Genomic DNA, 26861 nt, shown 5'->3' on the forward strand with positions numbered 1-26861 from the left:
TCTCAATTACTCGTGTGCTATTAATCAGTAGTTCGGTATTTTAACAACCGGCACATCCATCCTAGTTCATACTAACTAAATATGAGGCTTACTTGAAAAACACCTGGTTAAGAACTATCTCACCCCAGAACCTAGCTCTCTCCTCATGCAAACACCAAGTCCTTTTTGTAAGGTTTTAATAGGCTCCGAATTTTCCAGGAAGTACAACTACCAAGTAAAATGAGGGAGGCCTCTGTTGTGTTTTGTTTAAAACATGGCCAAGGATTGTCAACAAGTTCAGAAAATCATGTTCGACGAGGCTTTTGGTAATTAGATACCGATATCACGTGTACCCAGCCATGTTGGCGGCTGCCTGCGTGCATTACAGGTGTAAGTATCTCGCTGCCTCCTTGGGTTTCAGGGGGATTGCTTCACGCATTCACATATTAAGATGCATATTATAAATCACTATCCTTCTATTTCTTTTTATTACCATTAGGGCAACATAGAAATTGTTTTTAAAATCATGTACAGGTGGGTTATATTTATCTGTGAACTTTATTTCACGAGAGTCAAGAAGTCTTCCCCAGAAGTGACATTCCAGCCAGCACATGCACATGGTGGTTTAAACACAGAAACATTAAATTATGGATTATTAATCCATTGGCAAATGGTCACTGCCACGAGTCCCCTGCTGTTACCCTCCTGGCTCTCCCTGGGGGCCCCCTGGACTCCCCCTGACTCAGCAGCCAAGGGGTTAACACTGGGCTGTGGGGGGTCCTTGTCCCAGATGGGTCAATGCATTTATCAAGCAAATACTTTGTGTATTACCTCAGGACAATACAAAATACTTGTTATGAAAAGTAGATGGCATGCAAAGACCTGTGTCCAAATGCAGCTTTACGCACAATCACCCCAAGCTGGAAACCACCCAATGTCCATTAACAGGTGAGGTCAACAAACTGTGTACGTGCAGACAATGGAATCCTCCTCAGTGATTAAAGAAAAAAGAAAGGAACCACTGATCCCGTGCAAAACTATGACTAAATCTCAACAGCTTCATGCTAAGTAAAGGGAGCCAGACGCAAACTCACATGCTCCGATTCTAATGTGAAATTCTAATCCTTAGTGACCCAAAGCAGATAGGGGCCTGCCTGGACCTGGGGGTGGAAGAAGGGAAAAACTGCAGGGGAGCACAAGGAAATTTGGGGGTGGTGAGGACAGGCTGTATCTTGGTGGTGGGTTTTCACAAGTGTATGTATCTGTCAAGATTCATCCAACTGTCCAATGGATGTAGTTTATTGTATGTAAATTATACCTCAAAAAGGTTGATCCCCCCAAAAAAGATGTGGAAGAGCGTCTTAACAGGCCTAGAAATATTGACCTATCACTAGGAGAGATAAGGCTCAGTCATTGCCCTGCCTGCCTGCCCCCCATACTGCCGCTCTGAGCCCGACCCCAGGCCCAAGCCCAATCCAGGACCAGCGTAAGCCCTCCCTCCTAAGCCAGGCTCTTTGAAAGGAGCAAAAGAGCTGTCGCAATGAGAGGGTGGGGCAATGGAGGAAGGGAGAGGGAGGTGGGAGTGTGGCCCAGGGAGTGGCTGTCCAGGTGCTTTTTCTTCTGCTCTTATGTAACCTCCACCGGAGGCCTTTGGGTGAAGCATAACAGCCATTGTCATCAGAGCGTAGGACTCAGCAGTGTTTGCCCAAAGCCACATAGCTGGCCGGTAGCAGAAGCTGGCTCTGAAATAGGGTAACAGCCTCTGGCAGTCAGGCAGCTCTGTAGCTGGAGCCCAATTCACTCATTTTGCAAAGATTTATTGACTACCTCCTATGTGCCAGGTCCTATGCTGTGCGGCATACAGCAGTGAACAGGACTAAGGCTGCTGCTTCCTCATGGAGCGTACATCTTAGTGGGGACCAGGTCTGGGAGCCCCCTAAGTCTCTGTTCACACCGAGGAGGCTTGAGATGGTTCCAGTCTTCCTATACGACTTAGATTAGACGAATTGGTTGCCTGTGCTCAGCAAATTTTTAAAAATGGAACAGAAAAATATGGGTAAGTACCTGTGGGGACAGAGCCAGGAGTGCAGTTTCCAGGCTCTTGGCCTCACATAGAAAGGTGCTGGCTCAGGTAGTAAATGGCCATCAACTGTGATTGGATGGCCATCAGCTGTGGCTAGCTGGCCGTCAGCTGTAACCAGTGAGCCACTGGCCACTAATATAACTGCCGAGGCTACACTAGCAGAAAAATGGAGGCTAGCAAGAAGATGGTGGCTGAGCCTGAAAGCGGTGCAGTGAGTGTTGAGAATTGTGTGGCTCCTGTTTCCTGTGTCTCCAACCCAGCCGCCAGCGAGACTATAGTGGTATGACTCCCGTGTCTATGGCGCCGTGGGTGTTCCTTTTTGGCCTCACCATGTCCTGCGTTCCTATGTGGGGAGTGGGAGCTGAGACCCCGCAGGCCGCCCTGCGCGACAGTACCGTTTGGTGGAATTTGGCCCAGTTACCTATTCTTTGTATGTGCACATGTTGTATATATTATATTCAATATATTACATATCTAGGCATGTACTGCTTTAAACGGGCGTCCCTCATAATCTAAATCTAATCCATCCTCAGAAAGGATTACATAGAAAATTTGAGGATAAACAACGATTTTAAGCGGCGGGAGGAGGGGAAGGGAATAATGCACTCCCAGCTCCATCCAAAAACCCCAACCGATTTCCCAATATCATTAAAACACTCTTAAATACTTCTATAACAACCCACCAAGGGTTTCGGCATAATAGAAAGCATTGAAAACACCAATTACTTAACTATTCGACACTTAATGAACTCTAGTGGCTATGTTTGTATGCAATATGCAATTTTGCACAGAATCAGATGAATTATATTTCTACACTGCAATGGTCATGAGATGTAACTAAACAGAAAAAAGATGCTAAAGATAATCAAAATACCACTAGTGCACCCCGATTGGTAGTACCTCCAGGCACCTGGCAGAAGTCTACACAGGGACCTAGGAAGATTATATGGGTAATGTATAACACTCTTCAACAGCACACAGGGCGGGGTCCTCTTAGAGTGGGTGAGCTGCAGCCAGTGTCGTCCACATTCTGGACTCAGAGGGCTTAAAATAGTTGCACAAGGCCAGCCTGGTGGCTCAGGGGGTTGGAGCACCGTGCTCCTAACACCAATGTCGCCGGTTCAATTCCCACATGGGCCTGTGAGCTTCGCCCTCTACAGCTAAGATTGTGAACAACAGCTCTCCCTGGAGCTGGGCGGCTGTGATGAGCCGAGAGACTGCCTCAGTAGAGCGCAAGGCTCATAACACCAGCATGGGCCAGGGAGCTGTGTCCTACACTAGACTGAGAAATACCGGCTTGAAGGGGAGGGTAGGGGGGACGGAGGGGGCAGCAGAGGAAGAAGGGGGGGGAGTTGCCCAGCTGGTTTTTGATCCAAATGGTGAATTTTTGGGTGAAAAGAAAAAAACACCAAATCATTATTGGGACTATTTGCAGAGTGTGGGTTCAGATGTTGAGGGAGACCTATAATATTCCTATGTAGGTGGTTACAATGGAAAGTGAATTTCTTACGAGTTATACAAAATTGACTAGAATATACATGGGGTAAAATGCACACCTTAAGTGCACAGGTTAACTTTTCCAAATGTTGACATCTGTGTAAGCGTCACCCAAATCAAGACATAGGACCTTTGCTGTATCATAGAAGCTTCCCTCATGCCTTCTCCCAGGCAATAAGCATTCTCATAGGTCACTGCTCCAATTTCTCTCACCAGAGACCAGTTTAGGCTGTTCTAGGCCTTCACATAAATGGAACTATATAAAATATATACTGTTTCTGGTTTCTTTCACTCAAAATATTATCTGTGAGATGCATTTGAGTTGAGTACAGTTGACCCTTGAACGCAGGGGTTGGGACACCAACCCCCCCCCCCCAGTCAAAAATCTGTGTTTAACTTTTGACTCCCCGACAGCTTAAGTTGTCCATTATCCACGCGGACTGGTTCCAGGACCCTGTGCATACAAAAACCCATGGATGCTCAAGTTCCCTATATAAAATAGCCCAGATCAATGCATAGTCAGCCTTCCACGTCCAGACTCCCAACCAGATCGAAAACAGCACAGGTGTTTATAAAAAATCCGTGTACAAGTGGGCCTGCGCAGTTCAACGAGTTGTTCAAGGCTCGGCTGCATATCAATACTTGTTTTTTGCCGAATAGCCTTTCATCGTATGATGATTGTACCAGTTTATTCTTTTCCAAATTTCAGCAATTATGAAGACAGGCTATAAAGATTTGTGTACCAGTTTTCTGTGTGAAAAGAAGTTTTCAATTCTCTTGGCTAAATACGTTCGAGTGGGACTCCTGAGCTCTATGATAAATGTATATTTTAACTTGATAAGAAACTGCTCAGCCATTTTCCAGTGATTGGACCATTTTGCATTGCCACCAGCAATGCATGGACTCTGTCTAGTTGTTCCTCATCCTGTCAGCACGTAGTATTGTTTCCTGCATTCCAGTAGGTGTGTGTAGTGGCGTCTTGTGGCGGTTGCCAATGGGGTTGATAAAACATTTTATTTCAATGATATCCAATGCATCCTGTTTATTTCTGGGTGGCTGGTGCTTTTAGTCAAATTCTTAAAAACATCTGATTAGATATACTTCATGATTTTATTGCTAAAAAATGTTCTTGGTCTCCTCCCACCGAGTTCCTGGGAGTATTTCTAGTATTGTGGAGTGAACAGAAGGTCCAGGACAGAGGGGGACAAACTGTACAAAGTCACAGCATGCATGCACATATGTACACACGTACACACATACGTACACACACACACACACACGCACACAGCTAAAGCCACCCAAATAACCAGCAACATGTTGGAACATCCCTACTCTCAAAGAGGGCAGAATTCCACGTGGTGACCTGTGCCCTGAGACAGGAGGCCAGGCAGCCTCCCAGGATAAGGCGTGGAGGACACTATTACTCCATCTTGCTATTTCCCTTGCCTTGCTTGGAGGCAGGAGTTGAGGACTGGGGAGATTTGGGGAGACACACTCAAACACATACACATATACCCCAGCAGGGAGGCCTCCCAGATCTGGTATCAGGGAGGAAGGCTGGGGCCCCTGGCTCCCGTAAGTGTGTGGGCCCCCCGAACCCCAGTGTGTCCGTTTATCCATCCCTCATGATCCCAACGTCCAGAGTGCCTCCATTAAGGCAGGGAAGGTCCCTATAAGGGTTCACATGACCGATTCCTTCTCGCAGGTGTCAGCATCCCCACCAGGCCCCGGATAGCGTTTGAGGAGGGGATTCCCTTCCTCAGTGGGGCTGGGCAGTGGAGCCAGCGGTGTCTCACTCTTCACCTGAATCAACTCAGGCACTGAGGTCTGAGACTCTGTCCGATCCACGTAATGCTGGAGGAGTCCGGCCCCAAAAGCATCACCTTCCACATTGAGGATGGTACAAGACCGGTCCCTGAAGGGGGAGGAGTGATGGGGAAGTGAGTGAGAGGGGAGGGGTCAAGACCCAACCCTCCCTCCTCTCCCCCTAGAATCATGAAGTCCCCATCACACCCTCCTACACAGAACCCTGTTCTACTCCTAGACCCACAATCAGCCCTCCATCCTCCCACGATCCCCAGTATCCCTTCCTTCTAGAAACTCGAAAATTTCTTCACCTAGAATCCCGGTACTCACCTACTTCCCTTCTTTCCCCCTGGAAACCCAGTGTCCCATCATACTCTGCCAGAGAACCCCAAAGATCTCCTCCTCGATCCTCCCTGGACCCCAATGATCCTTCTCCCAACAAAACACAATATTTATTGCCTCTAGAACCTCAGAAAGTCCCCCTCCCTTTTCTTGAGGCTCCAGAAGACCCATGCACTCCTCCTCTTCCCCCTGAGATACAAGCTTCTCTCCTCCCTAGAATCCTAAGGATCTATTTCTTTCCTCTTTATACTGTGTGTGTTGTTTTAGAAAATTGAGCTATAATTCACATACCATAATTCACCCTTTAAAAGTGTACAACCCAGTGGTTTTTAGTAGAGTTGTAAAACCATCACCACTATTTAATTCCAGAATATTTTCATCACTCCATAAAGAAATCTCCACACCCATTAAGCAGTTATCCCCTATTTCCTCCCGGCCCTGTGCAACCACTAATCTGCTTTCTGTCTACAGATTTGCCTACTCTGGACAGTTCATAGAAATGGAACCATAGACTATGTGGTCCCTTGCGTCTGGTTTCTCTCAGCACAATGTTTTCAAGGGTCATTCGTGTGTTAGCATGTATGTATCAATGCTTCATTCCATTTTATTGCTGAATAACATTCCATTGTATGTATATGTGACAGTTTGTTTATCCTTTCATCAATCGATGGACGTTTGCTTTGTTTCTGCCTGTTCACTATTATGAATAGTGATTAATAGAATAATATACTATGAACATTTTTGTACAAGTTTTCATGGACCTGTATTCAATCATCTTGAGTGTATACCTAGGAGTGGTATTTACTAAGACACATGGTAACTATAACTTTTGAAACCAAACTGCTTTCCAATCTTTTATGCTCTTAATAGCTTCATCATGATGGCTAACAATTATGTATGTAGTATTTACTACTTACTAGGGGTTCTTAAAAGGGCATGTATCAAGTCATCTAATCTTAAGGAGAGACTATTTTCTCCATTTTACAGATGAAGAAACCAAGACTCAGGGAGATTAAGTACTTGCCCAAGGTCATAATAGCTAGCAATGGTGGCACTGGGATTTGAACACAAGTAGCCTGACCTAAGCGTCCATTCTATTAACCCCTTAGGCATACAACCTTTCTGGGATTCTTTTAAGAAGCCCAAAAATCCCTTCCTCCCCTCTGACTGCAAGTCCCAAGGTCCCACCCCCTTTCCTCTAGAACTTCTTCCTTCCTCTCCTCTTCTGCCCTCTTGCTCATCCCCTTTCCCAGAGGCACCCCTGAGCCCCCTTGAAACCCCAAACCGACACTCACACAAGCCAGTCCACAGCCAGGATCAAGGAGATGTCGTGAACCGGCAGGCCGACTGCCTCGAGGATGATAGCCAGCGTGAGGACACCTCCAGCGGGGATGCCTGCAGCGCCAACGCTGGATGCTGTGGCGGTGACCCTGAAAGAGGCCAGGGGAGGTCAGGGAGGGGCCTCGTGGGTGGGAGAAGTTGCCACAGGGGGTATGCTCCCCCCAGCCCATGTCCATTCTCAGGTAAGGTGTCAGGTGGGTGGGGGGCTTGGGGGGGTCCTAGCCGCAGCCACCACGCACTCACAGGATGGTGATGATCTTCACGAAATCCAAGGGTCGCTGGTTGAGCTGTGCAATGAATACCGCGGCCACACACTGGAAGAGTGCGGCACCATCCATGTTGACAGTGGCACCAATGGGCAGGATGAAGCGGCTGATTTGCTTGGAGACACCATTCTTCTCCTCCACGCACTTCATCATCAACGGTAAAGTAGCAGAGCTGTGAGAACCACAGATCTGAGCTCACATGGCCAGCCAAGGCCTGGACCCACCTACTGCCCAAGCCAGGCCCATGCCACTCCATCCATCATAGGCCACGCCCGCAGTCCATCCTCCCGGAATCAAGCCCGGACCACTAGCCTAGACAGTCCTGGGGCCTCCACCCACCGCCCTTCCAGCTCTCCATTCCCTTCTCTTCCCTGAGCCAGAAGTCTCTAGGGATCCCACAGAATTCAAGGATTCCAAAATATTGACGTCCTGGACGCCCTGCTACTCCTCAAAATAAACACAAAAATTCAAACCTAAATTCTACAATGTCTAAGAGCTCACTGACCTACACCTCCTTCCATCTCTGCCAGTAATCGACCTCCGCTAAGAATTACTACTCTCTTGGGGGTGCTGCTGCGGGGAAGGTCCCGTTCTGAAGCTCAGGGCCAGCAGAGATGGGCGAAATACCCAGTGCTCCTTGGCAAGGAGGAGTTCTCAGGAAGGGAGGACAAAATCTCTAAGGCAGGAGTTTCCTAATTGTAGGAAGAGGGGAGATCCAGGAAAGTATGGCCCTTGAACCCAGACCCAATATTCCCAAACACAAAAGTTCAGGGGTCTTCAGACATCTGACGCCCGCTCCAGACCCCTTAGCCTAAGACTCCCGCCCTGGTCTGCCCCAAGGCCGCACCTGGAGGAGGTCCCGAAGGCGGTGGCCAGCGCAGTCATGATGCCCCACAAGAAGCGGAAGGGGTTCTTCCGGGTGAAGAGGAAGTAGATGAGGGGCAGTACCAGGAGCCCATGGATGGCGTGACCCAGCAGGCAGCACAGGATGTATTTGCCGAGACTGGCAAAGAGCATCTTCACATTCTTCATCTCCATGATTTTGCCGGCCACCAGGAACAAGATGCCCACAGGTGCATACCTAATTACCCAGGAAACAGATGGCAGCCTCTGATCACGTGCCCACCCAGGGCCAGGCACTTGCTCGTCATAGCTGGACCACAGCCTCCCTGGCAGTCAAGAAACACACACAGCAACGTGTGCAGAAGTTGGGGCACCTCCCCTGCCTTGCTCTCTCCCCTTGAAGATAGTGCAGCTGGGAGATAAAAGAAGCCTGGGTGCTTCCATTGCCACTTGGAGTAGAGTCGCCAATCAGACTTGGACTGAACACACAACGGAGAAAGAAACACCCATCATGCATGAGTCATTTACATTTTCTGGATTAATTTGCTATAACAGTTTGTATAACTTAAACCAAGACAATCTCTCAAGCCGTGGTTCAGGTCTTAATAACCACTTCCAGGTATGAAGCATTTTGGATGTGCTGAGCCCTTGAACATGATTGAATCTTCACCCCAAGGGAGCTCCTAGTGAGTCTCTTACAGCTGCCATCGAATTAACAAAATCTAATAGGTCTGTAAAGCTGGGACCACAATGCTCCCAACCTCACAGGAATGTTGGGAGGATGAAATGAGATGCCATCTGAAGTGGGCTGAAAGCCTTTAATAATTCATCTATAAACTTTAGCACCCTCTCCTGGAGTGAAGATTTCCGGGTGCTTATGCCTTCCAGGCAGAAGGCCTTCCTTGACTGCTTGATTGCTATGACCAGTTGTCTCCCAAACCCCTTTCCTCTTTTAGTAACAGAAAAAAGGCACCATTTCCCAGCCACCTGTGCACTTGGATTTGGCCAAAGGCCCAAGATCTGGCCAGTGGAACATGCCAGCAGTTATATAAGTAAAGTACTTGATAAATATTAGCTAATATTGTTTACTGTAGGCCTGCTATAGGTGAGGCACCGTCCCAGGCACTTCACAAGTATTAACTCGTTTGTGCCTGATACGACCGACCCCATTTTCAAGATGGGAAACTGAGGCACAGAGGGATAAGTAACGTGCCGTAGGACACACGGCTGGGAAGTGGCTACACAGGGTTGGGAACCTAGGCCTTGGGGCTAGAGTCTGCTCTTACCCACACAGCACCCCACCTCTCCGGCAAAGTGCTTTTACCAGTCAAGGTTTACTCGATTCCTGCACAGCAGCTTCTTAGATAATGGCTGCACTGGAATCAGGGTGGGTGGGTATGTGGGATTTGTTAAAAATGTAGCAACCCTTTCCCCCCGCTTGTTTTCTGACATTCCAGATCCAGGGTGAGTCCTGAGAATCTGTGTGAGACCATGTGGAGATAAGACGGGAAGGGACAAGGGGGAAGCCAGAGTTCTCTGCACAGGTTTTTTCTCATTATCTAAGGCCATTTAACCAAAGTTCATCATGGTACTAATAGTGGTAGCTGATATGAAGTGAATGCTCAGTAGGTGCCAGGCATTTAAAACACTTTCTAAGAGCTTTCTTTACGGATACCCAGTCACTTGTTCCATCTTCGTGATAACCTTATAAAGCAGGCGCCATTTTAGATTATTGCTCCAAAGGTGGACATTTGATTACCTTTAAATCTCTAAAATTGGGATGCATTAGCCAGGCTGTGACCACAGCTTGTCTTTTTGTCACCTTCCAGTAAATCAAGAAGGTGCCAGTGTCAGTCTTAGCTTTCATGGAATACAGCAGTCCTCATTTCATAGATGAGGAATTGGAGGCACAGAGAAGGTAAGTCACTTGCCCAAAGTCACACAGCCAGGGAATGGTCCATGCTAGACTTGAATCCAGGCCCTTTGGCTCCAAGGAGTGGATGGAGGATTGCCCCGTTCCACACACCCAATTCACTCTCCCATCACCTACCACATGATCCAGGAGACCAGCACCATGGTGGCATCATTGAAGGAGTTGAAAAAGCGGATGAGCAGCTCTCCATCAGGCCCCAGCTTCCGCAGGGCCACGCCAAAGACGATGGCAAACACCACGAGGCCCAGGATGTTCATACCCTCCACCTCATTCCCCATAGGCACCTTTTGGCAAGGAACAGATGGGGTCGGGAGGCAGTCTCTCAGTAAACCTCAGTCACTGAGAGGGCCTGTTCTGGGTGCTGGGGATACCCAGCTCCTTGGGCCCCTCCCTCCCAAGGCTCACAGTCTAGGTCCAGGGAAAACAGACCTGTTGCTAGGAACCACCCATAGTGGGCAGGGCTGGGATGGGAGAACCCAGGGGAGTATGGGAATGGGAAGGGGGCCAGCTTGGGAGTGGGATAATTAGGTAGGGCTTCCTGGAGGAAAGAACTAAGACTTGGAGAACAAGGGTAAACCAGGTAAAGAGGGGTGGTAAAAGGTTCTAGAGAGAGAGGAAACCAATGTGCAACAGCCTAGAAATGAGAGCAACCTGGGCATTCAAAGAGCAGAAAGAAATCCACTGTGGCTGGAGAGGAATGAGCTGGGAAGAATCACAAAAAGCTAGGAGAGGAGCTGGGCAGGGGTCCGACCTTGCAGTGTCCCATGGACTGTGGCGAGGAGCCCGGGCTTTCTTCCAAGAGCAGTAGGGAACATGACAGGACTTTGGGCAGGGGAGAGGCAGTCAAGCTTGTGCTTTGGAGGTGGATGGGAGGGGATGGGCCTAGGGGCAGATCAGAGAGGCCAGGGCAAGATGGAGTGGGGGGAAAAAGTAGCCTGGACCAAAGCACGGCATTAGGGAGGGAGAAGAGGGTGCAAAATGGAGATTCCAGAAAGGCAGAAAAGACAGCAGTTGGGAAGGGGCTGCACAGAGTTTAAAACAGATTGTACAACAAATGTTAGAAGAGTAGGGGGAGACAAAGGCTAGAGTGGGAACAAAATGGAAAAACCACAACCATGGGCCAAAGGGTAGGGTCCCCTGCTCTTACCTTCACCTGAGTTCCGTTCAACTGTCTTATCTTATAGAAGGTGGTGTACTGCAAAGGGGATTGGGAAGAGTCAGTGTCAATTGTCATTAAGATTCCCGCACTCCATACTGGTACCTACAAAGCTCAAAGCCTGCCCTAAGCATCCCTACCCCACTGAGGTAGGACTATTTCTGCCTCTGTATTCCAGAGATGGAAACCGAGGTTCAGTGATTTGCCCAGGGTCACTCAGCTAGAATTAGAACCCAGAGAGGGGTCGGAACCCATATTCTCATTTCTTGATGAAGGGCATGGACTGGTTGCAGAGGTCACCCAAGAATCCTGCATTATTGCCTGTAAATATGTGGGCAGGTGGGTTTTTTCCAGGCACTGCGCCAAATCAGGGGCCAAGGGGCTGTGACTGGTTGTCTCTCTCCCTGCCCACCCTCCACCCCTCGGGACACCCCCGAGGACTCACTGAGCGGAAGGCTGCAGACACCAGGTTGGAGGGGAAGATATTTCTGCAGAGACAGACATGGGGAGGCAGGGGGTTATTAGATACCACGAAGGTCAGGGGGTGTCTGGGTTGGGATCGGGGGAACCTTGTAGGTCCTATTTACACCCAAATATGGCCCCCGCTCATGCCTCAGCCAGGTTGTCAGGCAGAGTTGGACAGGGGCCTGTACACCTTTCTAGGGCGTGGGGAATCTGAGCTGGTCTCCTAGGGCCCCAGTAGGCTGGCCTTGCAGAGGGATTATGGGATTGTGGTTAGAGGTAAGGAATGCTGGCTTCCCCTGGGGCAGGCTGGGGCAGGGTCACCTGGGGCCTCAGCTCCACCCTATGCAGCCAACTTCACACTCGGGATGTCTTGCATCAGCCACTTCCTCCTAGAGGGCTGGAAAGGTCTGGCCCTGGGGGCTGGCTGGTGATCTGGGTGTGTTGGGAAGAGGTGGGGAGAAAGGGTGACAAGGGTGGGTCATAAATGTGCATGTGTTTACATGGCCACTTTGGGGACCGTGTCCAAGGGCGAGTCAGTGTGCAGCAGCCAGCATGAAACCACACTGAGCATGCGAGGGTGTCAGACGACAACCTTGTGTCTCAAGGCAAGACAAAAATAATAGCAAAGGCATGTAGTAAGTGCTTTACATAAATCAGCTCATTCTATCCTCACAATAGCCCTCAGGGATGAGCCCTATTATCCCATTTTACAGAAAAAGAAACTGAGGCATGGACAGGTAAAGGAACTTGCCTGGCTAGGAAGTGCCAGAGCTGGGACTGGAACCCAGCCAGCTGGCTGCACGGTCCTAAGCACTGAGAACTCTCACATCCTCCCTCTCCCCAGTGACGTGGGTGTACAGCTGTTGTGGTTCTGTATTCAGTTTGTCAAGTGTTAGTATCTGGTTGGGGTGAGTTAGTGTTCAGATTATGTGGGACACTTGGTGTGTGGCCATGGAGGTGTGTATGTAAGTGTGCATGCTTGTGCCCAAACGGTGTTAGTATCCAATGGGTGTGCGTGTGTGACAGGCGGTGCAAGCCCATGTGTCAGTGTGAGACATCACAGTCATGGCTGAATGTCTGTGTGCCTGTGTCTAGCTGTGTGTCAGTGGGTTATAAAGTTGTGTGGCTCTGAGATGTTTCAGATAAGTGTCGGAGTGGTTGGCCAAGGGTGAGTTATATGTATTTTGGCATAAACAGCCTTCCAGTGGGTGTGCCTGTCTGCAGGTTGGCCTATACCCACCCAAGCCAGCCAGGGCTGGGCCAGGACCCAGCTAATCTTCCCCAGCCAAGAGGTACCCACCCACTGTAGCTTCTGCAGAGAATTTCCCATCTCAGACTGCACCGAGGCCCCAAGAAGCTGGGGGAACCTGGTTTTGTGACTCATCACAGTCCTCCACCACTTCCAGGAAGTCCTAACCAACCTGGAAACACTGAATCACTAGGCCCTAAAGGCAAGGCCATGTGGACCCAGCAGTCTGTCCTCCTTAAAAGTAGGGCGAGCCATTCTTGGGGGTGGGCAGAGGCTAGAAGGAAAAGAATCTGCCCCTTCTAAGTGGCCCCCTTCTGAGCAGCCTGGGAGGGGGCACAGAGTGAGGAAATGGAATGGAAGTGATGGAGGTGGCAGGACTTCCCAGGAACATACAAGGGGGAAGCCACCAGGGCCCAGCTGAACTGGTGGGGATGGCAGGCGGAAAAAATATAACCTGGCTGGGTGACATGTAGTGTGGGGAGTCACTTCCTGGGACTGGGAAGGGGATCTCGTGGGGGTCACTCAGATCTCCTCAGCCCCCCCCCCCAACAGACTCCTTGGAGCCCATATTTTTTACCCAGACCCTGAACTCAAACCTTTATCCAGAGGCCCATCCTGGGGCCTTTGACCACCCAAAGATCCCCTTTCAAACCCTCCAGATCCCCTCCCCTCACAAGGAAAGCCTCTCTCAAGTCTCCCAAGATCCCTCAAGCATTACTTTCTCATTTCTCTATAAGACTTCCTTGCTTATCACCCTTATGTCACCAGGCCCCCACATTTAGAAACCTCCTTCCCCAGGAGTCTGTCCTCACCCTCTGTACTCTGACCCTTGAGGGGCCAGAGCTCCCCCCACCATCCCGTCCAGTTTTCCTGAGATCAGGGGGATGTCCCGGCTCCTGAGGCCCCAAAGCTCCCCTCCTGTCCACGTGGCCACTCCCGCCATCCCTAACACGCCCCACGTCGCTCAAGTGCCCTCCCACTCCCAACACTCCACCGGACAGGGGGTGTCTGACCTCACAAGATCCAGGAAGGAATCCAGCACCTCCTTGCTGGGGGCCTCTTCCACATCGTCGGTGACCCGGGCTGAGGAGTCGATGTTGGCGAGGGCGGCGCCGGGCTGCAGTGCCAGAGCCAAGCCCACGCCGAGCGCGGACGCTATCAGCGTGGTGACCAGGAAAAAGAGCAGCGCCCAGGCGCCCAGGCGGCCGAGCGCGCTGGGGTCTATGCTGGCGGCGCCGCCGATCAGGCTGCACACAACCAGCGGCAAGATAATCATCCGCAGCAGGCGCAGCAGCACCTCGCCCGGAAAGGCGAAGGCCGTCAGGCGCGCGGGCCCCAGCGCGACCGCGCCACCGGCCTGCGACATCCCCAGCCCCAGCGCCACGCCCGCCACCACGGCCACCACCGTCAGCAGCACCAGCAGGTTGGCGCGAAGGCAGCGGCGCACCTGGTCCCAGGAACTGCAACAGCCGCGTCGTGACGCTCCTGGGTCCTCCATGGGGACCAATGCAGGCACACCGTTCTCGGGGGACGCCGCCGCCGCCGACCCCTTGGGGTTTCCCTTAGGCGGATCCGCCACCATGATGGAAGGCCCGCGCTTCCTTGGCGCCTCGAAGCTGGCAGCGCTTCGAGTTCCTTCCCAGGACGCAGACGTCCCTTAGAACTGAAAGTTGAGTAACAGCCCGGAGGCTAGAAGTTGGCGGGTTCCCTGGAGGGTGAGTTCCCCGCGCCGAAGTTCCTTGCCTCTTGGAAGCTGGAGTGTCGGAGCTCCCTAGGTGGGCGCTGGGGCTCCGCTGCTTCTCCAGGTTGTGTCCAGCGCCCGAAAGCTGGGAGTCCAGGGCGCCGGAGTTTCTTGGCCCTGGAGGTGGGAATACAGGAGTCTCTCAAGCTGGGACCTGGCGTTCTTGGCTCCAGAAGGCTGACGGCGGCCCCGTGGCCAAGGTCTTCGAGAGGCGAGATCCCGGTGGCGCAGATCCGGGATGCTTGGATCCGGGAGGCGGGGACCCGGGGTGCTTGGGTCCTGAAAACGGAGAGCTCGGGAGCCTGAGTCTGGGGGCCAGGAGACAGAGCCCCAGGAAGAGGGGAACCAGGCCCTTGGGTTCGGGAGGGGAGGTCCAGGTCTCTGGGTGCGGAAGGCCGGGGTCCAGGACCCAGGAAGGCAGCCGCTGTTACACAGAGGTACCGTGAGAGGAGCGCCGCGTGGCTCTAAGCCCGCTGGGCGGAAGCGACCAGGGTTAAGGGCAGGAGCGAGGCTTGAGAAGGCGGGGACCGATCTAAGGGTGCTGATTGGCTGCAGCCCGTTCAGAGCCCCGCCTTGAGAGCGAGGGGACGGAGGAGGCGAGAATTGGGCCAAGTCCCCATAGAAGGAAGAATAACAATGGCCATATCCCGGGGTGGGGTTTACGTGGGGACCGGGCCCGAAAGTGGCGGGGCGTTGAAAAGACTCATTTTCCCGCTAAATGAATTGGGCTGTGGGTTGGGACAGTTAAGCCACAACGGTTATCTGACGCGCGCTAGCGTCTCTAGAAAGTGCAGAGGATCTGCTCATTTTCAAATCACCTCTTCCTAGAACTCCCTTCCGCCCTAAATTCGGTCTTTTATCACCCCTTGAAAATGCACATCCCCCACAAGATTGGTGTAAGAGATGCAGTTATTTGTTAAATGAGATGGAGTTATTTGTTTAATAATGTGAATAATTTTAAAATAAATGTTCCCAGTTCAGAACTCAACTCTTACCAATTAATGGCAGTTACTATATATTAGGATTGTAATCCACTTCCCCCAGGTACACAATTTGCAATTCATTCATTAAAAATTATAATTCAATTTAATGACTGTGCTAATGATTTTACAAATGTTTTCACCAAATATTCCCCCCCATATTTTATTATGAAAATCTTCAAACAAAAGGTTTAAAGGATTTTTACAGCAAACACCCATATACCCACCACTAAGAGTCCACAATTATTTCACCATATTTCTGTATTTCTTTCTATCCATTTATCTCTCTGTCCATCCTTCCGTTCACCTTTTTTTGATGCATGACAAAGTAAATTGCAGATATACAAGTAGAGCACTTTCCCTCTAAACACTTCAATGTGCATTTATGAATCAGAGTTCAATATTTGCAGGCAGTCTCTTTTTTTTCTTTTTAGGTAAAATTTACATACAAGCAAATACACAAATCTTAAGTGATATTTGCTGATTTTTGACAAATGCCTATACCTGATTTCCCTCGAACCTTCATAACTGATTGATGGGTTTGGTCTCACTTATACCCATTCTCCAGATGTGCAAAACTGGGGCTTATGGTCAGAGGAAGTCACTCACTTTGAGGCCACACCTGGGGAAACTGGAAGTTGCATGCCTGCCTCCCACAGCCCTAACCATACCCATTCTGCCACTTTCCTAAATTTCCTCTTGGTGGTCCTTTGGGTCATTTCCAGTGACCTTGTCATGACTGCTCCTGGCAGTGCTGGAATCCTAATTCCTTCCCCATCTGTCCTGTTCTCTGGTAACATTTCAGGGGTTCACAGTTGCTCAAAGACTATAGATGGTGATAGGCTCAGAAGCTTCTTCCTATAGCATCTGTGGGGCCTCAGGAAAGTCACAACCTCTATGACCCTCAGTCTCTACATCTGTACAATGGGAAGAAGAAGAATAAAGCATACCTCCGTGGGTACTGTGAGTTTCAAATGAGATCATACATTCAAAGCATTTAGGAAGGGTACAGTGTATCTCTTAATGAAGTTAACTAGTACTACTATTATTGTTGTTGTTGTCATTGTTATTATTGAAGAACATGGTTTGGGCCCAGACCAGTTCCATACACTGCTCGACCCTGGTGGGGAGCTCTCCCTGCTGGTCACTGCCAGCCCACAGTTAGATCTGCTTGGGAAGGAGCTTTGAGAGCTTGTGGTGACATCTTGCAGGATCTGTGGCATTGGGGCCAGGCCAAGCTGAGAATTTGCCCAGGCACATGGGTCCACTGGACCTCCTTCCTGTGTCTCTCAGACACTCTCTCCTCCCAGAACCCCTGCCTGGACACGACCTATTTCAGAAAACCCCCGTCCTCCATCCTACCATTTTAGTCTAACATCATATTCATTCAACAAACTCAAGTTAAACTCCAGAGAGCTTGGTTTTGTTCTAGACACTGAGAGTGGGGCAATAAAGCCGCACAGACATGGGTTCGAATCCTGACTCTGCCACTTCCCAGCTGAGCATGTTTCCTCACACATCCTAGAGTCAACGTGAGTATCAATTCAACCAAGCACACGGTGACCTTCAATACAAAACACAAGGGGACAATTCCTGAGCACTCTATTCGTTCTACAGATACTCCTTGAGCCCTTATACTAAGCGCCAAGCACTGTTCAAGGTGCTAGAGATTCAGCATTGAAAAAAAATTGGGAAAAAAACCAAAGCAGACAAAACTCCGTGCTGGATTTTAGTGAGGGGAGACGAGGAGACAACTTGGGCTGCCAGGTGGGGATAAGAGCTGGAGAAAGCTAAAGCATTGTACAACAGAGAGAGGTGCAGTGATCCTGACAGGCCACTCTGAGGAGGTGATATTTCTAACGCAACCTGAATGACAAGAAGGAATCCACTGGGATAATATGGGAAGAACATTCTAGTGAAAGAGGAGAGCAGATACAAAGCCGTGAGGCAGCAGCAAGAAGCACTCTGTGTGTAGTGCTATCAGATATTATCTCCACTAACCCTTGAAACTGCAACATCACTCCCCCAGCTTACTGATTTGGACACAAATAGGGGTAATGAGGTTTGTTGTGATCTAAATCCCCTACCTGGACAGGGGATTTGAACTTGGGTGTCTCCAACTCCAGTCTGTGCCCTCGACCCCTAGCAGACACCACAGTTACCCCTGCACTGGGCCCCTCCCCAAGCAGAGACATTTCCTTTATAAGGGACCATCATTTATTCTGAGCACATTGTCAGGACCTGTGATGGTGGGTGGTACTAGGGACCCAGCAAGGACCAAAACGGTCCCAATCTTGTTCTCCGGGGAATCACAGTCCAGAGGGGTAGACAGACCTATCCTCAGACAGTGACAGATGCTCAGGGCTGGGATGGGGGAGCCCAGAAGGGGTACTTGCCTTGGCCTGGGGGTGAGGAAGGGCTTCCTGAAGGAGGAGGCATCACAGCTGGGGTAGGAAGGGGTTAGATCAAGCCCAGGGAAAGAGTGTCCCAGGCAAAGGGAACAGTACATGCAAAGCCCTCGAGTTGAGATGAGCCTCAAAGGTTTCCACAAACAGATCTAACCTAGTCACCCCACCCTCTGAGTGGCCCCAGTAACTTCCCTCTGGATAAAGTCCAAATTCTTCAGCCTGGCATCTGTCTATTCAGTAATACATTCCTTCAATCATTTAAAAACCAAATCCACAGAATGGAATGCTGAGAGATGTCCAACAGACTGAGACATGTGGGGAACTGGAGGGATAAAGCAATAAATTTTCAGCAATAAATCAGATGGTCAAAAAATCTTTAGCGATAAATAAGATGGTCAAAAAATAGTGTTAAAGAGGAAAATACAGGTGTAGGAAAAGATGTATAGGACAGGCCACTATGTCATCTGTGGGGAAAACAAACAATATATTACAGCCTGTGTCAAATGCATTGATTCTACAGAGAATAAACATGAGGCGATGGGGGTGGGCGGTTAAGAGGAGGGGGATTAAGAAACACAAACTTTCAATTACAGAATAAGTCACGAGGCTATAAAGCACAGCACAGAGAATAGAGTCAATAATATTGTACTAACTATGTGCAGTGACAGATGGTCACTAGACTTATTGTGACGATCACCTCATAAGGTATAGAAATGTTGAATCACTATGTTGTACACCCGAAACTAATATAATATTGTGTGCCAACTATAATTAAAACTAAATTCTAAAAAATGCAAGCATTTGTAGAAACTGCTAGAAGCGGTCGCTTTCAGGAAGGAAAACTGTAGCTTTGCAGTGCAGCTGCTTAGCGCGTAGCTGAATGACTTCGGTCAAGTGACTCAGTTCTCCATTCGCTTGGCTGAGGAAGGGGGATCATGGTAGCGTCTGCCTCAGAGAGCGTGGAGGGGTGAACCAAGTTCATGTGTATAAAGCACTTCGGTTGTTTCCTGGCAAACCACAACCTCTTGATACTTTTAGCAATGGTGGTCTTTTGAGATCAACATTATAGCTAAGGGAAAGGTAAAATAAAACAACTCTTCCATGCGTTCCCTCGGACACAGACTCACAGGCTGGTACTTACCCTAAAGAGTGTTCCGTTCCCTGGGGCCACTGGTCAAAGGGAGCCTGAGAGGCCCCAGGTGGGACCCAGCAGCTGGGTTTCAGATACTGCAAGAGCAGGTGGCCAGGCTGGGGGCAGGGAAGCTTCTGGCAGTCCTCCCGCTAATCAAGGCCCTCAGGACATGGAAAAAATGGCTTAGGCCAGTTGGGCAACATAGGGGTAGGCCAGGCTTAGCCTAGTCACTGCCCACCCACTCCAAGCACAGGGGTGCCAGAAAGGAGGCAAGATGGAGGGAGGAGGCTACAGAACTAGGGGACTCTGGAATCCCAGAACCTTCGGGGAATGCGGGGTGGGTGGGGGCCAAGCCGGGAAAGTTTGAGGGTTTGGTCCAGGATTGGCCAGTAATGTCCCACCCCTCTGCCCTCCCCAGGCTTGGAGAGGAAAACACCAACTGGTTTCAACCAGCTTTCTTCCCACGCAGCCAAACCTCCTACCCAGATTCAGATTTCATCATTGGGGAGGAAAAAAGGCCTGCGGCTCCCAAAAGAAAGTGAGAGGAGCCAGGAGGAGGCTGGGTTGAGTGAGAGAAAATCCGGACCTCACAGAGCAGGGAGGCCCTCTTTGGCCTCAGTTTGCCGCCTGTGGAATAGGTACTGTTCCAAATGGTGTCTGTCCTGAGAGGACCCGATGTCTCACAGCAGAAGGGCTTCAGCGTCCTCCATCAAACTTGTAATCAGGACCTCCCAGAGGATACAGCCTGTCCTCCCCGCTCAGCTATGTATTCATGCATTCAGCAAACTTTTTCTGAGCACCTACTGTGTGTCATCCTGTGGCTGGGACAGGCCTAGCTCCTGTCCTCCTGGGTTCATACTCTAGTGGGGCAGACAATGAACAGGGCTGGGATAGAGGAGCCCAGGGGGGAAGCCTAGCCTGGGGAGTAGGGTCAGTGAGGGCTTCCTAGAAGGGGCATCTGAGCTGAATTTGGAAGGATGTCACAGCTGGCCAGGGAATGGAGGAAGGAAAGGGTACAGGCAGAGGACACAGCAAAAACAAAGACCTGGAGGGGTGGCCAGAGGCTCAGTTGGTTAGAGCACTAGCTCTGAGCCACAGGATTGCTGGTTCGATTCCCACATGCGATGGTGGGCTGTGTCTCCTGCAATTGAGATTGAAAAGAGCGACTGGATGTGGAGCTGAGCTGCGCCCTCCACAACTAGATTGAAGGACAATGACTTGGAGCTGATGGGCCCTGGAGAAACACCCTGTTCCCCAATATTCCCCAATAAAAATTAAAAAAAAAAAAAGGCACAAAGCGCTGGAGGTATGAAATTTAGGAAATCAGGAATAATTCCATTTGGTCGAAGTGGAAACTGCCGAGAAATGAGGCTGGAGCAGTGGGCAGGAGCCAGACTAGGTAGATAGAAATAAAGTGGCTAAAGTTAAAATCATGCATTTAACGTGTTTCACTTACTGGAGTTTATCACCTATGTCACTGTTTCTTAAACGTCCCGCGTCTCATAGCTCCCTTTGCATGTTAAAAATGCTGATTCCTGGGCTCCAAAGCCTAACTTCAAAAGGGAGGAAGATAAAATCCTACCACACGCCCAGAAGGAGAGGAGAATGGGCCGATGGGTGACCATCCCTAAAGACTGTCACGCTTGCTATTTCTAGAATTCCACTTCTTTGATTGGCATCCAGAGGTGCTTAGCCTGGTCTATACGTCTATATTTTCAAACTTCAGGTGTCAACCTATTAATAGGGCATTACTTAAATTAGCTAATCTCAAGCAGTTAATTTTTAAAAGTATGAAATATCAGAGCATATTGTAAAATAATTATTGTGTTGTAAAATTTTAATTGAATTTCATGCACAGCTGCATCTATACACGCTGTGTTGCAAATAAAATACAGATTCTCTTGAGTGTTAAGTGTCTCAAATTCAAAACAGTTTGAAAAACGTCGCATGGTCTATCCCATCCTGACCTTTTCAGTCCTACCCCTTCACCTCCTTTTCTCACACACCTTTCTCTTCACTTGACTAAGATCTTCAGATTTTGACTCAGGATATCCTGAGTCCGCCAGACCCCCAGGCGGGGTCAGGGGTCCCTCCAGCCTCCTCCAGCCCCCTGGGCTCCCTCTTCACAACCTTGCCCGCTCTAAATGGACAGTGTCTGGGATGGGTCTGTCCCCTCCATTGGGCTGGGGGTGGGGTCTGTCTCGACTACCACTGTGCCCCCAATATCTCCCTGCCCAGGAGACAGGCATACAATAGGAATCCTGAGAACGTGGGTTGGCTATTTTAGAAAGAGGAAGGAAAAGAGGAACTGGATCCTTGGTTCCATCAGGGCGAAGAGGCATGGGGGCTTCATGAGTTCTGGCCTGGCAGGGAAGCTGCAGCCTGGGGGACTTGAGACTAGCCTTAGAGCGTCCCTTCCAACCTTTCTAATTATTTATTTAAGAGCTGGCTTGTCTGCGTTGCTCCGCCCCGCCTCCCCCAGCTGCAGACTGTCAGGCCCCTGTGACTTGTAGGCCAACAGGAACTCGGGTTTCTGGACCTGGAGGCCCAGAGCGGGTATGTCAGGCACTGCCCTTCCCACCTCCTCACAGATCTCTACAAGGTCACGGGAACTGTTTCCCAGGGCAGCTGTCCCTGCCACCACTCCAAGCCCTGTCCTGGGACCCCACAGGTGTCCTGGGGCTCGGGTGACCTGGATAAAAAGACATTTGATACTTCCAGAGAGGCAGGATAGGATAATGAAATGGTCAAGGGCATGGGGGATGGCTGGGGCAGAGAGACGGGTCCTCCCACTTCTTAGCTGACCTTGGGCAACAGATGCTACCTCTGAGCCTCACGTCCTCACGTCTGAAACAAGATGAAAGTGCTATTCAGCCATGAGGTGACAGGAGGATTGAAGAAAACCACATGGCAACAGCCCTTAGCACACCTGGGTGATATGATAGGAAATCAGAACATTGGAGGGGCTTTTATTACTGTCATGATTAGCTTTTTCCTTTAAAGAACCGGGTTAGAGGTAAGCCAGGCCACACACTGGGAGATCTCAGGAGACAGGGACCTGCCCTGCGGGTCTGAGGGAATGTGGCCCTGTCAGGAGCTAATTCTGAGTGTAGATAACCACAGAGCCCTGTTCATGTGACTATGTGGCCATCATCTCTGAGGGTGGCTGGCCTGAAGGATCAGAACACTGTGAGTCTGGGGACATTGCTGTGTCAGTCTGCCTGGGACTACAGGAGTCCTTGAATACAGTCATTTCCCTCAATGGATGCAGCCAGCTGGATCCCAGGTGACAGGTCCAAAGAGCCACTGCCTGGCTTTCTGAGGGGAGTGGGGGCTAGCGGCCTGGCCTTGAGAGGTATTAGATTTTGCACTTCAGCCAGAGATAAAGGGCAGGCTGAGTGTTGATTAATAGGCTCTGGGCAAAGTCTTGCCAGAGCTGGGGGAGACGGTCAGCATTTTGGGATGGAAAAGGTAGGGGGAAGGGGGTTGCCACCTTGAACTCAAGTAAAGCAGGCCCATGATATATGAGGGCACAGTAGAAACCAGTGGGTCCAACCCCCCTTGGTACAGACAAGGAAACTGAATCCCAAAGTCCCGCAGCAAATTATCGAAATAGCCAGGAGAGGCGCTGTGAACTACGCTAGCTAAGGCCCTGGGTAGGGGTGAGGTGTCCGGCCTAGAAGGGAGAAGGGCACAAAGCATCCAGAACAACAAAACCACAAGCCTTCACAGCCTGAGAAGGCCATCAAGATATATTCCACCTAATATTTTTTCAAAGTACCAATTAAAAATGTTTTTAGCAAAAAAAAAAAAAAAAAAAAAAAAAAAAAAACTCTTAGGGGCCGGCCCGGTGGCGCAGGCGGTTAGAGCTCCAAACTCCTAACTCTGAAGGCTGCCGGTTCGATTCCCACATGGGCCAGTGGGCTCTCAAAAAAAAAAAAAAAAAAATGTTTTTAGATGAAATTCACATAACATAAAAATTAACCATTTCAAAGCATACAATTCGTTGGTATCTAGTCATTCACAATGTCATGCAACCATCGCCTCTACCTCATTCCAAATAATTTTCCTCACCCCGCCAAAGGAAACCTGGTACCCATTAAGCAGTCACTGCCCCTTCCCTTCCCCCAGATCCTGGCAGCTACTCATCTTCTTCGTGTCTCTATAAATGTACCTCTTCTGGACATTTCAGATAAACGATGGTCTGAATGTGTGTGTCCCCCCAAAACTCATATGTTGAAACCAAACCCCCAAGGTGATGTGATTAGGAGGTAAGATCTTTGGGGGGGTGATTAGGTGATGAGGGTGTGCCCTTAAGTGTGGGATTCGTACCCTTCTGAAACAGGCTCCTGAAAGATCTCTCACCCCTTCTGCCCCCTGAGGACACAATGAGAAGTCTGAGATGCAGGAGAGGGCCCTCATCTGGTGGCACCCTGACCTGGTGGCACCCTCATCTCCAACTTCCGGCTTCCAGAACTGTGAACAATCAATTTCTGTTGCTTAGAAGCCCCCAGCCTACGGTGTTTTGTTAATGCAGCCTGCCTGAACCAGGACAGTGACCTTTTGCACCTGGCTACTTTCACTTAGCAACCCACCCAATATTTTGATTTAGTAAGAGTAACTAACATTTATTGAACATTCCCGGGTGTTGCTCCCAGAACTCTACATGTATTAACCTCTTTGAGCCTCTCGATAGGCGGTGAGGGGGTCCTATTATTATCCTCGTTTTACAGTCCAGTGAACAGGTACAGAGAGGTTCACTGACCTGCCCAAGGTTGCCCAGCTGGTAAGTGGTAGAGCCAGAATTTCTTTTCTCTTTTATTTTTATTTGATTTTATTATTTTTTAGCATCTTATTTTTGTACTGTGGTAAAATAAACATAACATGACTTTGGCCATTTTAAGCATTTCAAAGTGTACAATTCAGTGGCATTGAGCATATTCAGTGTTGTGTAACCGTCGCCACCATCAAGTTCCACGCCTTATTCAGCACCGCAAAAATCAGAGCCAGTATTTGAACCCCCGTTTTCTATCTTCAGAGTCCAAGCAGCTATTCCTACCTTGCTTTTCAGCTGAAGAATTTAGCAAGTAGCCAAGTTGTTATCCTCTTCTTGGAGTGAGGCCTGCAGGATGATATGTACCTACTGGTTGTTCTCCAAGCCCAGCAAGGGTCTGGGTGCTAGCACCCATTCCAGAACACTGTGGGCTGTTCTCTCTGCCTGGAACCTTCCCTCCAACTCCAGCTCTTTGTCTCCTGTGATGATGAGGAGGATTTCTAAAGGCAGGGGCTGCCAGAGGACGCAAATACGGAAGAGAACAGACTGACAGGCCAAGACTGGCTTCATACATCATTTAAGCTCTGGGAGCCAGCTATGCTTGAAGCCAGACATCTTGATGATTTTTTTCATTCAGATGAGCCAATCAATTCCTGATTTTGCTGCCAACAGCTACAGTGGGGACTTCGGCTCCTTGAAACAGAAAGGGGCTGAACTGATGGAGTGGGAGTTAGCCTGGAGCTAAGGCACTGGGAAGTAAGCTCCAGGAGAGGGCAAATGTGTGAACAAACAACAGTGGATGGGAACATAGCCCATTTCAGGGGACAGACCGCAGATTATCAAGGTGGCCATAATGTGGAATTTCTGAGGGGTCATGGTGCAACCTTCTGGTTGCAAGACAAAGGGCATACAAGGCCCAACTATGGAGGGCTTAGGCCTTGGAAGGATCCAGAGACTTTGTCCTGGGAGCAGCAGGACCCATCCAAGGGTTTAAGTAGCAGAGTGACACAATCAAGTTTGCGTCTTTAGAAGAAGCCTCTGCACTCTGACCCATTTGCTGGGGGTGAGTGGAAATTGGTATAGTCTCCATGGAAAGACATGAGGCAACAAGCATGAACGTTAGAACTCCCACGCCCTTTGACACAGCACTTCTTGTTTGTGGGGTTTATTCACACAGAGAAAATCACCAAAGCACTGTTTGTGTTAGCAAAAGACTGGGAGCAAGCTAAGCATTCACCAGGAAGAGACTACTGTTAAAGAACAAAATTCAATCGAGTAAATTTGAAGATCTAATTGGCTTTATTAAGTGATTCGTGAAAGGGGCAGCAACCCACCCAGCAGCTAGAAGGGTGCTCTGAGGGGTTGTACAAAATGGGAGGGTGGGGCAAGGGAACTATTAACAACAACAACAAAAAGGATTATTTTTAGACTAGGATATATTTTGGGGACAGGGAATGACAAGGATTTTTATCATGCAGATTGCTTCTTTCTTATGGGGGAAGGTATGGGGAGAGGGCCCACAGGACAGGTTGACAGATTACCTCATTGGTGTTAACCAGAAAATTCCAGACTGGTCGATTAAAATAATGTTTCTGGGAGAGGTTGAAACAGCAATGAGGCCAGATATTAAATCTAGGTTTGGTATCACGGGCTTTTAGCACAAGTGACGCCATTTTGGTCCTGTGGCCTTCTCTTTAACGCCAGCAAAATAGCTCATGGTCTATCCATGCAGCTTTACAAAAGAATGAGCTAAATCTCTGTGCATTTCGGTGGTGTGCTGGTAAATATTTAACCACTGGCTCTCTGGGGGAGGAAACAGTGGTGACTTGTAGCATTTGTTAATGTCTGTGGTTTAAATACTCTCCCACTGTGTCTGATTTTAAGCCACCAACGTGACACCATTGAATACAAAATTTGGAAGAGTTATGCAATAGCCCACCACTATGTAGTATTTCTACCATGCAGACACACTAGACATAAAAAACCTTTAGAGAAAGTGATAAATTGTGACTACTTATTATCTTTGTGTTTAATATAATTTATTTAATTATAAGTTTATATCATTTACTTTTTAATAATGGCTATGGTTAACATTTGGCTTGCAAAATTCCTGAAAGTTTAGCAATCAGCTGTTCCAGATAGTTACAAGCCAGCTCCAGCACACCACTGAGACATCTCCAAGATAAGAAAGCCAAAGCCAACTTTTGGACAAGGCTCTACAGGATTGTGTTCTCTCTCTCTCTCTCTCTCTCTCTCTCTCTCCCCTCTCTCACTCCTCTCCAGCCACACTGCTCTCCTTCCTGGATCTGGAACACTTCAGATTCAATCCGACTTCAGTGCCTTTGCACTTGCTATTCACTCTGCTATATTTGTACCTTTCCCCCCCAAGACTCACTTCCTTACCTCCTTCAGGTCTTTGCTCAAGTGTCACCTTTCATCAGGGCCTTCTCTGACGAGCCTGTAGAAAAATAGAAACCTGCCTCCCTAACACTCCAGCATTGTTTCATCGATAGCACTTACTGTGCCATCTGACCTACCATGTAATGTTCAAATGTACTTGTCATTTTATTTATCTACAGTCTGCCCCCCCCATTAGAATGTCAGCTCCACGAAGGCGGGGAGTTTGGTTTGTTTTCTTATCTGCTGTGTCCCTAGTGCCTAGAACTGTGCCTGGAGTATAGAAGGTACTCAATAAATGTGTATTGAATAAATGAATACAGACATATCTCACCTTACAGAGCTTCGCAGGTGTCGCCTTTTTTTTTTTTTTTACAAATTGAAGGCAAGACCCTCCAGGAGCAAAAGGATTACATCTGGCTTTATTATAGTGGTCTGGAATCGAACCTACAATATCTCTAAGGTATGC

General features: G+C 49.2%; 1 protein-coding gene across 4 annotated transcripts; it reads right to left on the reverse strand.

The window, feature by feature from the left end:
* Window positions 1-3830: 3830 nt before the first annotated feature.
* On the reverse strand, window positions 3831-26471 carry SLC1A5 (solute carrier family 1 member 5). 4 transcript variants are annotated; one of them, XM_081032458.1, is made up of 9 exons: window positions 26399-26471; window positions 13974-14980; window positions 11692-11734; window positions 11238-11285; window positions 10208-10374; window positions 8162-8395; window positions 7292-7486; window positions 7003-7137; window positions 3831-5474 (listed from the first exon to the last, which is right to left on the reverse strand). In XM_081032458.1, the coding sequence occupies exons 2-9, from the start codon at window positions 14540-14542 to the stop codon at window positions 5240-5242; spliced, it is 1626 nt and encodes a 541-aa protein (XP_080888584.1). In that variant the 5' UTR covers window positions 14543-14980; window positions 26399-26471; the 3' UTR covers window positions 3831-5239. The 4 variants fall into 4 exon arrangements, with proteins under 4 accessions (XP_080888584.1, XP_080888583.1, XP_080888585.1 ...); XM_081032457.1 differs by lacking the exon at window positions 26399-26471 and adding an exon at window positions 19231-19643; XM_081032459.1 differs by lacking the exon at window positions 26399-26471 and adding an exon at window positions 19231-19555 and having other exon boundaries at window positions 13974-14818.
* Window positions 26472-26861: the final 390 nt, after the last annotated feature.

This window comes from Rhinolophus hipposideros, assembly GCF_964194185.1.
Source record: "Rhinolophus hipposideros genome assembly, chromosome: 21".
NCBI lineage: Eukaryota > Metazoa > Chordata > Mammalia > Chiroptera > Rhinolophidae > Rhinolophus > Rhinolophus hipposideros.

What these genes read in the sequence shown, in the direction of transcription:
- SLC1A5 (XM_081032458.1), bottom strand. Translation starts at nt 14,542, where the DNA reads ATGGTGGCGGATCCGCCTAAGGGAAACCCCAAGGGGTCGGCGGCGGCG. An exon ending in TCCTTCCTGGATCTTGTGAG is followed by an intron (nt 11,735 to 13,973) that starts GTCAGACACCCC and finishes CTGTCTCTGCAG; the next exon opens with AAATATCTTCCCCTCCAACC. An exon ending in TGAACGGAACTCAGGTGAAG is followed by an intron (nt 10,375 to 11,237) that starts GTAAGAGCAGGG and finishes CCTTGCCAAAAG; the next exon opens with GTGCCTATGGGGAATGAGGT.